The 16011-nt window shown below is 41.0% G+C and overlaps 1 protein-coding gene and 1 pseudogene across 1 annotated transcript; one reads left to right on the forward strand and one right to left on the reverse strand.

Annotated features, from left to right (window-relative positions):
* LOC120864021 lies at positions 1-950 on the forward strand (annotated as a pseudogene).
* A 10998-nt stretch (positions 951-11948) lies between these two features.
* Positions 11949-12881, reverse strand: LOC120864007 (olfactory receptor 7C1-like). The gene has a single exon (XM_040240780.1). The coding sequence runs from the start codon at positions 12879-12881 to the stop codon at positions 11949-11951; it is 933 nt and encodes a 310-aa protein (XP_040096714.1).
* Between the last annotated feature and the right edge of the window lie 3130 nt (positions 12882-16011).

A 16011-nucleotide genomic window follows, 5' to 3' on the forward strand; every position in this document is an offset into this window, starting at 1 on the left:
TTCTAAAGGTACCCCATCAACATGGAACCACAGAATGTAACAGGTATCTCAGAATTCCTCCTCCTGGGCCTCTCAGGTTATCCAGACCTGTGGCCCCTTCTCTTTGGGCTCTTCCTGTCCATGTACTTGGTCACTGTGCTTGGGAAGCTACTCATCATTCTGGCTGTCACCTTTGACCCCCACCTCCACACACCCATTTACTTCTTCCTCTCCAACTTGTCCTTGGCTGACATCAGTTTCAACACCACCACTGTCCCCAAGATGCTAGTGAACCTCCAGACACACAGCAAATCCATCACCTACACAGGCTGCCTAGCTGGGGTGACCATCTTTTCTCTTTTTGTCTGTTTGGAGAGTCTTCTTCTGACAGTCATGGCCTATGACTGGTTGGTGGCCATTTATCACTCTCTACACTACCTGTTCATCATGAAGCCCCGCTTCTGTGGCTTCTTGGCCCTGGTGTCATTTTCCATCAGATTTTTGAACTCCCAGCTTCACTACTTGATGATGTCACAGCTTACCTCTGTGCAGAATTGGAAATGCCTCATTTCTTCTGTGACCCTTCTAAACTCCTCAATCTTGCCTGTTCTGAAAACTCCATCAATACCATATTAATTTATTTCAACAGTACCATTGTCGGAGGGATTCCACTTTCAGGAATCCTTTACTCTTATTCTCAAATTGTTTCCTCAATTCTGAGAGTCTCCTCATCAGGTGGGAAGTACAAAGCCTTATCTACCTGTGGTTCTCACCTGTCAGTTGTTTGTTTGTTTTATGGAACAGGCCTTGGGGTGTACCTCAGCTCAGCCATCTCACAATCTCCCAGGAAGGGTGCAGTGGCCTCAGTGATGTACACTGTGGTCACCCCTATGCTGAACCCTTTCACCTACAGTCTAAGGAACAAGGACATCGAGAGTGCCCCCTGGAGGATTATCAGCAGAATAGCCTAATCAAAAATGTGCAATAAGTGATTCAGAATCTGAAGTCACTTACTGTAAATGTACCTATCTGGCTCTCTACTTTATGTTTACACAACTTTTCCTCTTCATAGCATAGCTTTAATGGAATTGAGAGATTAGCTGGATGCCCCATGTGAGTTATAACCCTTCTGGGTTTTGCATATCACATCAGTATACCCGTTTCTCTTTCCTTATGTATTACTCAAGACTCTTGGTCACAAGCAATCTTGTTTCTATCATCACAAAATAAATACAGCTCTCTCTTTTTCTTGTTTTGCATTGTTTCTATAACTTTCCTATGATTGTTCCCTATGTGTTAGGTGGATCTGAACCCTACCTTAATGACCAAGACATCTAATAAATTTTTGCTCCTTAGTGATTTTTGAGTAAATAGAGTAGATATTTGATTTCTAAACTGGAGTATTTTGAAATTGAAATAGGACACTATGAATATTAAATTTGAATAAACACTTATCAACTGGGTTTTTCCTGGGGAAAGTGGGGTGTATGCTTCCCAAGGAGTAGATGAGAGGGTACCTACCAAAGCAAAGTCAGTTCCCAATTTTGCTGATAATTCTCCTTCCCATTCCATCTACCTTCTTCCCAATCATATTAAATAGCAAGACACAAAGACACAAAAATTGAATGATTTGACACCTAAAGTAGTCAAAATTATAGAGACAGTGGGTAGGATGGCAGTTGCCAGAGGCTTTGGAAAGAAAAATGGGGAATTAGGTTAGTGGAAATAGAATTTCACTTCAGGAAGATAAAAATTTCTGGAGATGGATAGTGGTGTGTGCGTGCATGCTCAGTTGTTCAATCATGTCTGACTCTTTGCAACCCCATGGACTATAGTCCACCTGGTTCCTCTCTCCCTGGGATTTCCCAGGCAAGAATATTGGAGTCAGTTGCCTTTTCCTCCTTCAGGGGATCTTCCTGACCCAGGGATCAAACCCATGTCTCCCGTGTCTCCTGTCTTACATGCAGATTCTTTACCACTGAGCCACAAATGCTCCTGAACTGGACACTTAAGATGTCTAACAGGGTAAGAAAATAATAGCAAATTCAACAACTGACAAGATTAATTCCCAAAATATACAAGCAGCTCATACAACTCAATACCAGGAAAACAAACAACCCAATCAAAAAGTTGGAAAAAGATCTAAACAGACATTTCTCCAAAGACATACAGATGGCTAACAAACACATGAAAAGATGCTCAACATTGCTCATTAGGGAAATGCAAATTAAAACTTCAATGAGATATCACCTCATACCAATCAGAATGGCAATCATCAAAAAGTCTACAAACAATAAATGCTGGAGAGGATGTGGCGAAAAAGGAACGCTCTTGCACTGTTGGTGGGAATATTAATTGACACAGCCACTATGGAAGATGGTATGGAGATTCCTTAAAAAAACTAGAGATAAAACCACCATATGACCCAGCAATCCCACTCCTAGGCATATACTCTGAGAAAACCAAAATTGAAAAAGACCCATGTATCCCATTATTCATTGCAACACTATTTACAATAGCTACAACATGGAAGCAACATAGATGCCCATCGGCAGATGAATGGAGAAAGATGTTGTGGTACATATACACAATGGAATATATTACTTAGCCATAAAAAGGAAAGCATTTGAGTAAGTTCTGATGAAGTGGATGAACCTAGAACCTATTATACAGAGTAAAGTAAGTCAGAAAGAGAAAGATACATATCCCATTCTAATGCACATATACAGAATCTAGAAAATTGTGCTGAAAAATTTATTTAGAAGGAAGCAATGGAGAAACAGACATAGAGAATAGACTTATGGAGATGGGGAGAGGGGAGGAGAGGGTGAAATGTATGGAAAGAGTAACATGGAAACTTACATTACTATATGTAAAATAGATAGCCAATGGGAATTTGCCGTATGGCTCAGGAAACTCATACTCTGTATCACCTTGGAGGGGTGGGATGGGAGGGAGATGGGAGGGAGGTTCAAAAGGGAGGGGATATATGTATACCTGTGGCTGATTCATGTTGAGGTTTGACATAAAACAACAAAATTCTGTAAAGCAATTATCATTTAATTTTAAAAAAAGATAAAATGGCTAAGAGGGTAAATTTTATCTTGTTATGTTATCCTGTCAGGCATGAGGGACACATTACTCCAGTGTTGAGTGTTACTCAGCCCTTAGCAATCAACTCCTAGAGGGATCAGCCTCAGCTACAGAGCATCACTGGGCAGCCCAAATTCAATGACTATATGGTGAGGGTGTGTAAACATTGATTTCTTTTGCCACAGTTCCAGGCAACTCTAAGGGACTGTATTAGCTCCAGAGCTCCCTCGGGGTTTTCAAAGGCCTGTGATGGGTTTGAACTTGACTTGACTTCTTTCCACTGTTTTTCTGGCTACAAGTTCAGTTCAGTTCAGTCACTCAGTCGTGTCCGACTCTTTGTGACCCCATGAATCGCAGCATGCCAAGTCTCCCTGTCCATCACCAACTTCTGGAGTTCACTCAAACTCATGTCCATCTGGTCGGTGATGCCATCCAGCCATCTTATCCTCTATTGTCCCCTTCTCCTCCTGCCCCCAATCCTTCCCAGCATCAGGATCTTTTCCAATGAGTCAACTCTTCCCATGAGGCAGCCGAAGTATTGGAGTTTCAACTTCAACATCAGTCCTTCCAATGAACACCCAGGACTGATCTCCTTTACGATGGACTGGTTGGATCTCCTTGCAGTCCAAGGGACTCTCAAGAGTCTTCTCCAACACCACAGTTCAAAACCATCAATTCTTCGGCGCTCAGCTTTCTTTATAGTCCAACTCTCACATCCATACATGACCACTGGAAAAACCATAGCCTTGACTAGATGGACCTTTGTTGGCAAAGTAATGTCTCTGCTTTTCAATGTTATCTATGTTGGTCACAACTTTCCTTCCAAGGTGTAAGTATCTTTTAATTTCATGGCTGCAATCACCATCTGCAGTGATTTTGGAGGCAAGAAAATAAAGTCTGACACTGTTTCCCCATGTGTTTCCCATAAAGTGATGGGACAAGATGCCATGATCTTAGTTTTCTGAATGTTGAGCTTTAAGCCAACTTGTTCACTCTCCTCTTTCACTTTCATCAAGAGGCTTTTTAGTTCCTCTTCACTTTCTGCCATAAGGGTGGTGTCATCGGCATATCTGAGGTTATTGATATTTCTCCTGGCAATCTTGATTCCATCTTGTGCTTCTTCCAGCCCAGCGTTTCTCATGATGTACTCTGCATAGAAGTTAAATAAGCAGGATGACAATATACAGCCTTGATGTACTCCTTTTCCTATTTGCAATCAGTCTGTTGTTCCATGTCCAGTTCTAACTGTTGCTTCCTGACCTGCATATAGGTTTCTCAAGAGGTGGGTCAGGTGGTCTGGTATTCCTATCTCTTGAATTTTCCACAGTTTATTGTGATCCACACAGTCAAAGGCTTTGGCATAGTCAATAAAGCAGAAATAGGTCTTTTTCTGGAACTCTCTGGCTTTTTCCATGATCCAGCAGATGTTGGCAATTTGATCTCTGGTTCCTCTGCCTTTTCTAAAACCAGCTTGAACATCAGGAAGTTCATGGTCCACATATTGCTGAAGCCTGGCTTGGAGAATGTTGAGCATTACCTTACTAGCGTGTGAGATGAATGCAATTGTGCAGTAGTTTGAGCATTCTTTGGCATTGCCTTTCTTTGGGATTGGAATGAAAACTGACTTTTTCCAGTCCTGTGGCCACTGCTGAATTTTCCAAATTTGCTGGCATATTGAGTGCCGCACTTTCACAGCATCATCTTTCAGGATTTGAAATAGCTCATCTGGAATTCCATCACTTCCACTAGCTTTGTTCATAGTGATGCCTTCTAAGGCCCACTTGACTTCACATTCCAGGATGTCTAGCTCTATGTGAGTGATCACATCATCGTGATTATCTGGGTCGTGAAGATCTTGTTTGTACAGTTCTTCTGTGTATTCTTGCCACCTCCTCTTAATATCTTCTGCTTCTGTTAGGTCCATACCATTTCTGTCCTTTATCAAGCCCATCTTTGCATGAAATGTTCCCTTGGTATCTCTAATTTTCTTGAAGAGATCTCTAGTCTTTCCCATTCTGTTGTTTTCCTCTATTTCTTTGCCTTGGTCACTGAAGAAGGCTTTCTTTCTTTCTTTTTTTTTTTTTTACTTTATTTTACTTTACAATACTGTATTGGTTTTGCCATACATTGACATGAATCCACCAGGGGTGTACATGAGTTCCCAAACACGAACCCCCCTCCCACCTCCCACTCCATATCATCTCTCTAGATCATCCCCGTGCACCAGCCCCAAGCATCCTGTATCCTGCATCGAACGTAGACTGGCAATTCATTTCTTACATGATAGTATACATGTTTCAATGCCATTCTCCCAAATCATCCCACCCTCTCCCACCCTCAGAGTCCAACAGTCCGCTCTACACATCTGTGTCTCTTTTGAAACTGGAGCCGATTATACAGTGAAGTAAGCCAGAAAGAAAAACACCAATACAGTATACTAACACATATATATGGAATTTTGAAGAAGGCTTTCTTATCTCTCCTTGCTATTCTTTGGAACTCTGCATTCCAATGGGTATATCTTTCATTTTCCCTTTGCTTTTCATTTCTTTTCTTTTCATAGCTATTTGTAAGGCCTCTTTAGACAGCTATTTTGCTTTTTTGCATTTCTTTTCCATGGGGATGGTCTTGATTCCTGTCTCCTATACAATGTCATGAACCTCCATCCATAGTTCATCAGGCACTCTGTCTATCAGATCTAGTCCCTTAAATCTATTTCTCACTTCCACTGTATAATCATAAGGGATTTGATTTAGGTCATACCTGAATGTTCTAGTGGTTTTCCTTACTTTCTTCAATTTAAGGAAGAAAGTGGCTACAAAGAGTTTGCCAAACTGTGATGTCTGAGGAAACAGTCCTCACAAGCCTGTCCTCACTTCAGACACCAGCACAAGTTCCCAGGTTCCCAGGGGGACCCTCACTTCAGGTCAGCCAGCTACAAATTCGAAGACTTTCTCACATTCAGTAATTTTCTAGAATGTTCAAATTAAGGAGAATCCCTCAGGTTTAATAGTACACCAGAAACTCACAGAACTCAGGAAAGTTCTTGGCTCAGATGGTAAAGAAGCTTTCTGCAATGTAGGAGAGCTGGGTTCAATCTCTAGATAAGGAAGATCCCCTGGAGAAGGGAATGGCAACCCACTTCAGTATTCTTGCCTAGAGAATTCCATGGACAGAGGAGGCTGGTGGGCTACAGTCCATGGGGTCACAAAGAGTTGGACACAACTGAGTGACTAACACTCTATGAGTATAGCTTTTTTAATAGTAAAGAACACAAATTAAAATCAGATGAAAGATAAAACATAGGGCGAGATCTGGAAAGTCCCATAGGTGAAGCTTCTTGGTTTCCTCTTTCCATGGAGTCCAGATCCATTACCTCCTCCTAGCTACAATATATGACAAAAATACTTTATATATATATGTATACTATCATGTAAGAAATGAATAGCCAGTCTACGTTTGATGCAGGATACAGGATGCTTGGGGCTGGTGCACGGGGATGATCTAGAGAGATGATATGGAGTGGGAGGTGGGAGGGGGGTTCGTGTTTGGGAACTCATGTACACGCCTGGTGGATTCATGTCAATGTATGGCAAAACCAATACAGTATTGTAAAGTAAAATAAAGTTATATATATATATATATATATATTGCTAACTAGGTGGCTCACCTGAGCTTCAGTCTCTAGAATTTTTATTGAGACTCATTCCATAAATGTGATTAGTTGAATTTTTGCCCATATGATTGAATCCCATTTCCAGCTTCCCTCCCCAGATGTTGGGTTGATAAACTTGAGAACATAGTTGTTTAGACATATTGGTTTTCTTCTAGTTCATCAACCAGACCACATTCTTTTTGATCATGCATTTATTTCTCTCTGTCTCATCTTCACTGAAACAAAAAATGGGAAGATTTTTTAAGCTGGGGGGAGCTAGTGGAAAAGTACTGGAAGATGTTAGGGAAGGGAGACGGGTTGATAGGATAGGCCTTTTGTGTTTGCTAATTGCTGCTTTTCTTTTGGGGACTTCCCAGGTGGTGCTGGTGGTAAAGAAGCCGCCTGCCAATAAAGAAGACAGGAGTTTGATCCCTGGGTCAGGAAGATCCTTGGAGGAGGAAATGGCAACCCTTCTTGCCTAGAGATTCCCCATGAGAATCCCCATGGACAGAGGAGCCTGGCAGGCTAGAGTACATAGGGTCGCAAAGAGTCGGACATGACTGAAGCGACTTAGCACACACACATGCTTTTCTTTTTAACTGGAGGATAATTACTTTACAATGTTGTGTTGGTTTCTGCTGGACAATAAATGGAGTCCGCCATAATTGTACATATATCCCCTCCTTCTTGACCCTCCCTCCCCACCTCCCATCCTACACCTCTAGGTCATCACACAGTGCCAGGCTGGGTTCCCTGTGTTGTATATCAGCTTCGCACTAGCTTTCTATTTTACACATGATAGTGTATATATGTCAATGCTATTGTTCTGGTTGCTGCCTTTTGAATTTAGGCTCTTACACTCCCACAGAAGCAGGGAGATAGGGGAACTAATTTTCTTTATGATTAGATTTCAAAGGAAAGGCTTTGTGAAAATCATTCTTTGGTTATAAAAAGGATGAGAGACTTGGAGATTTATCTACATTTACTAATAAAAGAAGCTGACTGGACTTCCCTGGTGGTTCAATGGTTAAGGCTCTGTGCTTCCACTGCAAGGGGCATGGGTTCAGTTCCTGGTCAGGGAACTAAGATTCCCATATGCCCATGGCGTGGCCAAAAAGAAAAAAAAAAAAGAGTAGAAAAAGAATTTAAAAGTTTTCTAATGTATGTATTCTAAGAAAAGAGAGTGAGGACAGATTGACAGAAACTCATTTAAGATGAGGGGGAAACTTAAGGTAGTCTTAGTCAATGAATATCCAACATTTCCACTGTTGTTAAAACTTTGCAATTCTTGGGGTTTTGATTGTGGTGTGGGAAGCTAACCTCCACACTGAGCAGGAGTTTTAAATTATGCTTACAAGTACCTTGAATTATAAACTCAAATGTCACTGTTAAGTGAGAGGCAAGGCAATAAATCTGGAATGGTACAGTCACAGGTAAGCACACATCAGGAGCATTGTTAGATTTAGCTAACTAAAAACATCAAGAGCAAGTCAGCAAAAGGCAGAAGGAGATATATGTATACAAAAGCTGATCAACTTCATTGTTCAGCAGAAACTAACACAAGAGTATAAAGCATCTATACCCCAATTAAAAAAACAAAATTGAAAAAGGTGCATGTACCCCAATGTTCATTGCAGCACTGTTTATAATAGCTAGGACATGGAAGCAACATAGATGTCCATTGACAGATGAATGGATAAAGAAGTTGTGGTACATACAGAGAGTGGAATATTACTCAGTCATAAAGATGAACAAATTTCAGTCAGTTGTCATGAGGTAGATGAATCTAAAACTTGCTATACAGAGTGAAGTAAGTCAGAAAGAGAAAAACAAGTTTTGTATAATAACAGATATATATATATATATATATATATATACATATATACATATATAGCATGTAGGAAAATGGTACTGGTGAACCTATTTTCAGGGCAGGAATACAGACTCAGACATAGAGAACAGATTTATGGACACAGAAGGGAAAGGAGAGGGTGGGATGAATTGAGAGCAGCATTGAAACAGACACATTAACATATGTAAAACAGATGGCCAGTGGGAAGCTGCTGTATAACACAGAGAGCTCAACCAGGTACTCTGTGACAGCCTAGAGGGATGAGATGGGGTAGGAGGTGGGAGGGAGACTCAAGAGGAAGGGAACATATGTATACTTATGGCTGCTTCGTATTGATGTATGCCAGAAACCAACACAATATTGTAAAGCAATTATCCTCTACTTAAAAATAAATAAATTCTAAAAAAATAGTCAGTTCCCACAACTGAAAATCATGATTCTTTTCCCAGTTGCCAGACCCAAGACTGTTTTCAATCTCAAAGCTTAGAAATTAAATGGATTAAATAGGAGATGAGCCTCCCTTATGGAAGCCCATTCTTGTTCTTCAGAATGGTAACACTCTTCAAGGACATAACTTGATGGCCAGTTGATTCCACTGGACTCCAGTCCTGGTGTGAGCAGCGATTCTTCTTTACAAAGTTGAATATGCGTGTGTTTGTGTTTGCCTTTCCTGCCTGCAGTGCCTTGGCAAACACACCATCGAAAGACAACACATCATCCAATTTTGGTTTTATAACATTTATTTATGTATATTTCCTTTTGGTTGTGCTGAGTCTCCTTTATTGCAGGTGCATTTTCTCTAGCAGTGGCAAGCATGGGCTACTCTCTAGTTGCGAGTGTAGTGATAAGTGAGGGCTTCTCCTTGTGGTGACTTCTCCTGCTGTGGAGCACAGGCTTTAGCATGGATGGGCTTCAGTAGTTATGGCTTATGGGCTCTAGAGCACAGGCTCAGTAGTTGTGGCACACAGGCTTACTTGCCTCATAGCATGTGAAATCTTACTGGGCCCGGGATCAAACCTCAGTGCCCTGAACTGGCAGGTGGACTCTCAGTCACTGGACCACCAAGGAAGTCCCATTCAATTTCTTTATGGTGAAGGAGATGCGAAAATAAACATCCATCAAGACATCTAGTTGTTTGAACATATTCTGTACCCCTTGAAGCTGCTCAGCATCATATATCTCCAGGGTGGCAATTCTGTGATTCAATTCCTACTCTCCTGAATTCTAATCCACCACTCTTTCCTGGCACAATACCTGAACATATGTCCCCTTTCATTCAGATTTGGTCACCATCTGGATCTTGTGTTTCAACGTCAGTAAATTCACCTAGAATGAGGCAGCTAGACCCAACAATTTATTAGCACCTGACCTGTTCTAATCTTCTTGGCCTTGCAGTTTTCCTGTCCTAGTGATACATGTTCAAACCTTATTTTGGAAGCATACTAAGTATATGCAGAAAAGTTCAACCATGCTGAAAATCAAATAAATAATTTATTCGTCAGTGTATTTTCTGTTTGGACATAGAGCATGATCTGACAAATGCTGAAATCCAGGATTTAAGCTCTATGAGGGCAACGATTCTTGTCTTTTTTTTCCTCCCTTCACTTCTGTGTTCCAGATATTTGCATCAGCCTGGCACACTGAGAACTGCTCAGTAAGTACTGTTGAATAAATGAATTTGGTAAGAAATAGCAATGGTATTAAGAACAGGCACTATTTCATAACTCCCATTCAACTATTCTGAGTCTGTACTTGAAGTGGCTGATATCAACCTGCAGGACTGGAGATCCAATCCATTTACAGTGATGGATAAGTAAAAGGAGGGATGCAGAGAGTAGAATTGAGGTTAATAGAGACAACACTGTAAGAGATGAAGTACTCACTAGGCAATTTTGACCAAAGTCCCTTGTGGAGAATGGATGAGAAACAAAACTCGATGTGACTAAAAGGCAAAATTTCTTGTTGGAGAGAGTGTGGAGAAAAGGGTACACTCCTATACTGGTGGTGGGAATGTAAATTGGTACAGCCACTATGGAGATTCTTTAAAAAAAATAAATATAGAAGTTCATATAGACTATATGATCCCACTCCTTGGCATATATCCAGAGAAAACCATAATTCAAAAAGATGGTATGGGGAGGGAGGTGGGAGGGGTGTTCAGGATAGGGAACACGTGTACACCCATGGCAGATTCATGTTGATGTATAGCAAAACCAATACAATATTGTAAAGTAATCAGCCTCCAATTAAAATAAATAAATTTAAATTAAAAAAAAAGAAAGTTAAAAAAAAAAGATACATGCTCTTCGATGTTTACTGCAACACTATTCACCAAAACTGGGACAAGAAAGCAACCCAAATGTCCATCAACAGAGGAATGATTGAAGATGTGTACATATATACAATGGAATATTACTCAGTTATGAAAAAGAACAAAATAATGCCATTTTCAGTAACATAGATGAACCTAGAGATTATCAAACTAAGTGAAGTAAGTCATACAAATATATAGTATCACTTACATGTGGAATCCAATAAAAAATGATACAAACAAACTCACAAAACAGAAAGACTCACAGATCTCAAAATCAACCTCATGGTTACCAAAGGGAAGTATGAGGGATGGGGGTAGTGATAAATTGGGAGATTAGAATGAACATATATACACTACTATGTATAAAATAGACAACTAATAAGGACCTACTGAATAGCACTAGGAACCCTACTCAATATTCTGTAATCACCTATGTGGGAAAAGAATCTGAGAAAGTATGGATATATACATATAACTGATTCACTTAACTGTATAGCAGAAACTAACAAAACATTGTGAATCAACTATACTCCAATAAAATTTTTTAAAAATATTCTGTGGTAACCTATACAGGAAAAGAATCTGAAAAAGAATAGATATGGGTACATGTATAACTGATTCACTTTGCTGTGCACCTGAAATTAACACAACATTGTAAATCAACTATACTTCAATAAAAAAAACTTTTTTAAAGAGGCAGGATTTCAAACACTTGAATGCCAATATAGTATACTGAGTAAATGCAACCTGTTGAGTAATTAAGCATAGGTCTACATTCTAAAATTCAATCAATCAGTGGTCATTAAAAAACACTTTCTCTACATATGTAAAATTATTAAATAATAGTTGATAGTCTAAAGTTCATGAAATGTGTTTCTAAGACAATTCTGAAATTGTTTAATGAGCTGAATGAAAGATACCTGCATTAAAATGTATATGCTCTGCTTAAATAAAATACATGTTTATTCAAATCACACATACAAGAAAGAGGCAGGATTTCTTTAGCCAACTACTGCTATCACTGTCAGCTCAAAATCGTTGGATCAGTGTTCCCATCACTGAACGCAGAGTGTTCTTCCAAGGACTTTTTGTAGAGCCTTCTTGATGTCCCTGTTCCTCAGGCTGTAGATGAACGGGTTCAGCATGGGGGTGACCACAGTGTACATCACCGAGGCGATCATGCCTCTCCAGGAAAATGAATCAGAACTGATATACACACCAAGGCCTGTCCCATAGAACAAAGAAACCACGGACAGGTGAGATGCACAGGTAGAAAATGCCTTATATTTCCCATGAGCTGATGGAATTCTCAGAATGGAGGAGACAATGCGGGTGTAGGAGAAAAGGATCCCTGAGAAGGGAACAATGCCAAGAAAGCCAATCACCACATACTGCAGGACGTAATTGATGAGTGTGTCTGAGCAGGCAAGAGTGAGGACCTGAACAAGTTCACAATAAAAGTGTGGAATGACCCAGTTGGTACAGAAGGACAGCCGTAACACCAGCAGACTCTGGATCAGGGAGTATGACAAGCTGATGAACCAAGACACAAGAACCAGCAAACCACAGAAGCAAGGGTTCATGATGACTGTGTAGTGCAGGGGGTGACAGATGGCCACAAAGCGGTCATAGGCCATCACGGTCAGGAGCAAAGTGTCCATAACTCCAAAAACCATGAAAAAATACATCTGGGTGATGCAGCCTGCATAGCTGATGGATTTGCTCTGTGTCTGGATATTCACCAGCATCTTTGGAACTGTGGTGGAAGTGAAACAGACATCGGCAAAGGACAGGTTGGAGAGGAAGAAGTACATGGGGGTGTGGAGGTGGGAGTCTGAGCTGATGGCCAGGATGATGAGCAGGTTCCCAAGGACCGTGACCACAAACATAGATAGAAACAGCTCAAATAAGATGTGCTGGTCCTCTGTGTCTTGGAAAAATCCCAGGAGTGAAAATTCTAAAACATGTGTTTGATTTCCCGGTTTCATATTGTTGATGCATCCACTAGAGGATTGAAGAAGAGGGGATAAAAACATGAAATAACCACTGGATCAACTCTAGAGTCTCTGTGTGTGTGTTATTTGCTCAGTCATGTCTGACTCTTTCTGATCCTATGGACTGTAGCCCGCCAGGCTCCTCTGTCCATGGAATTCTCTGGGCAAGAATACTGGAGTGGGTAGCCTATCCCTTCTCCAGCGGATCTTCCTAACCCAAGGATCGAACCCAGGTTTCCTGCATTGCAAGCAGATTCTTTACTGTCTGAGCCACCAGGGGAGCCCATAGAGTCTCTCTACTTCTTTAATTTCTTAAAGTGAAGGATTGGGTATAAAAGCATTAACATGACAAAGCTTCAGAATCCTATATTGTTATTTGTCTATACAGCATTTCAACTACTGTCCACTGACCTTTGGGATATCCATCAGTCCTCTTGACTCTGGCTTGTTGTTGTTGGTCAGTCACTAAGGCGTATCTGATTCTTTGCAACTGCATGGACTGCAGCCCACCAAGCTCCTCTGTCCATGGGATTTTCTAGGCAAGAGTACTGGATTGGGGGGCCATTTCCTTCTCCAGGGTATCTTCCTGATGCAGGGATCAAAATCGCATCTGCTGGATTGCAGGCAGATTCTTTACCACTGAATCACCAGGGAAGCCTCTATCTCTGGCTTAGGATCATCAAATCTAAAAAGTTAGTGCAGGACTTCCCTGGTGGTCCAGTGGATAAGAATCCACCTGCCAATGCAGGGAATGTGGGTTTGATCTCTGGTCCAAGAAGATCCCACATGCTGCAGCACAACTAAGCCCATGTGCCACAACGGCTGAAGCCTTCATGCCCTAGAGCTCATGCTCTGCAGAGAAGCCACTGCAACTAGCCCACTCACTGCAACTAGAGAAAGCCCCGTGAAGCTCCAAATATCTAGTGCAGAGAAAAATAAATAAGTACATTTTCTAAAAATAATAATACTAATTAAAAGTTAAGAGCAACTTGAAAATTAGAGATAAATGGTTCATTCATGCTCTAAAGCAAAAGTGTAACATGAGGCCCAGTGAAATACAATAACTTGTTCTAGTTTATTTGCCTTGTCTGGGACCCAGAAAGGAGTCAGTTAACCATGCCTCAGAGGTGAAAAAATTTGAGAGAATATCTCAGCTATCTGGACAGAGTATTGTGGGATGAGTAGAATTAAGGTTTATTTCTTATGGAAAAATGAAGAAAATATTTTCACTAAATAATAAAACACATTTACAAATGTTTAGGGGCTTTCCTGATAGTTCAGTTGGTAAAGAATCCGCCTGCAATGCAGGAGACCCTGGTTCAATCCCTGGGTCAGAAAGATCCACTGGAGAAGGGATAGGCTACCCACCCCAGTCTTCTTGGGCTTCCCTTGTGGCTTAGCTGGTAAAGAATCCACCTGCAGTGAGGGAGACCTGGGTTTGATCCCTGGGTCTGGAAGATATCCTGGAGAAGGGAAAACCTACCACTCCAGTTTTCTGGCCTGGAGAATTCCATGGAGTGTATAGTCCATGGTGTTGCAGAGTCAGACACGAGTGAGCAAATTTTCACCTACAAATGTTTAGTGTCTTGTATGACAAGGACATTGAGGGCAGGAGGAGAAAGGAGTGGTAGAGGATGAGATGGTTAGATAACATTATTGACTCAATGGACATGAGTTTGAGAAAATTCCAGGAGATGGTGAAGGACAAGGAAGGCTGGCATGCTACAGTCCATGGGGTCACAAAGAGCTGGACATGACTGATTGTCCAAACAACAACAAATACCGAGACAATAATTATCTCGTAGAAACAGGGCTATAGCTTCCTGGACATTTGTCATATGATGAAACACCTTTCACCTGGGAAGTTAAGGGACTGGTTTAAATGTCCAAGGAAAATGTGTCCACCAAGTCTTAAACCATTTCAGTACCATTAGATACTAGAATGGTCACAAACAAAATTTTGTTCTCTATGCTGCTGCTGCTGCTGCTGCTAAGTCGCTTCAGTCGTGTCTGACTCTGTGCGACCCCAGAGTCGGCAGCCCACCAGGCTCCCCCGTCCCTGGGATTCTCCAGGCAAGAACACTGGAGTGGGTTGCCATTTCCTTCTCCAATGCATGAAAGTGAAAAGTGAAAGTGAAGTCACTCAGTCGTGTCTGACTCCTAGTGACCCCATGGACTGCAGCCTACCAGGCTCCTCTGTCCATGGGATTTGCCAGGCAAGAGTACTGGAGTATAGTGCTCATTAAATATTGGGAGGAAAGAAATTGTACCAGGATATGGTACATATGAACCTGAAAGGATGAGTCGTATGTGGCACCCACATTACAGTGATGCTTAGAATGGAGCTAAGAAGATGAGGACACTCATCTAGAGGCCACCTGCCCTCTAATTCTCACCACCCCTGGTCCTGAGGGTCCTTTACCCAAAGTAACAGGTCCTATAACCAGCAATTAAAGATAACATAAGATCATACAATGATTGATAGTGAAGGACAGGGAAGCCTGGCATGCTGCAGTCCATGGGGTCACAAAGAGTCTGACACAACAGCGACTGAACAATACAATGACTGTCAGTGTTCTGTTTGCCTTTTACAAGTCTTTCTGCACACTTGCTATTCTGTAATGCCTCTAATTACAAAGGAGAAAGACCACCGTTGGCTGTCATCACCGTCAGTCTCTTTAGGTATTAAAATCCAAGTCCCCTAAGTTTCCTTAGGAGGATGAAGCATGGGTCAAATGGGTGAAGGGGGTCCAAATGTGCAAACTTCCAGTTATGAAATAAATAAGCCATGGGGTTTTACTGTATAACATGGGGACTATTTGCATATTTGAAAGCTGCTAAGAAAGTAGAATTTAAAAGTTCTCATCACAAGAAAAAACTTTGTAATCTTTTTCTTTAGTTTGTAATCTTGTGACTTGGTCTCAACTGGCTTGTTGTGATCATTTTGAAATATTGAATATTGAATGTCTTCAAATATTGAATCATTTTGGTGTACATCTGAAAATAATATAGTGTTATATGTCCATTGTCAGTCAATAATTAAAAATAACTCAAGGCAGATAGTGTCTTTGGAAAGATAAAAATGACCATATCATATGCAACTTGTTTAACTACACATGAGTAT

Source organism: Oryx dammah, unplaced genomic scaffold (genome assembly GCF_014754425.2).
Source record: "Oryx dammah isolate SB20612 unplaced genomic scaffold, SCBI_Odam_1.1 HiC_scaffold_5, whole genome shotgun sequence".
Taxonomy (NCBI): domain Eukaryota; kingdom Metazoa; phylum Chordata; class Mammalia; order Artiodactyla; family Bovidae; genus Oryx; species Oryx dammah.

Excerpts from the sequence above, each read along its gene's own strand:
- LOC120864007 (XM_040240780.1), bottom strand. The coding sequence starts at position 12,881 with ATGAAACCGGGAAATCAAACACATGTTTTAGAATTTTCACTCCTGGGA.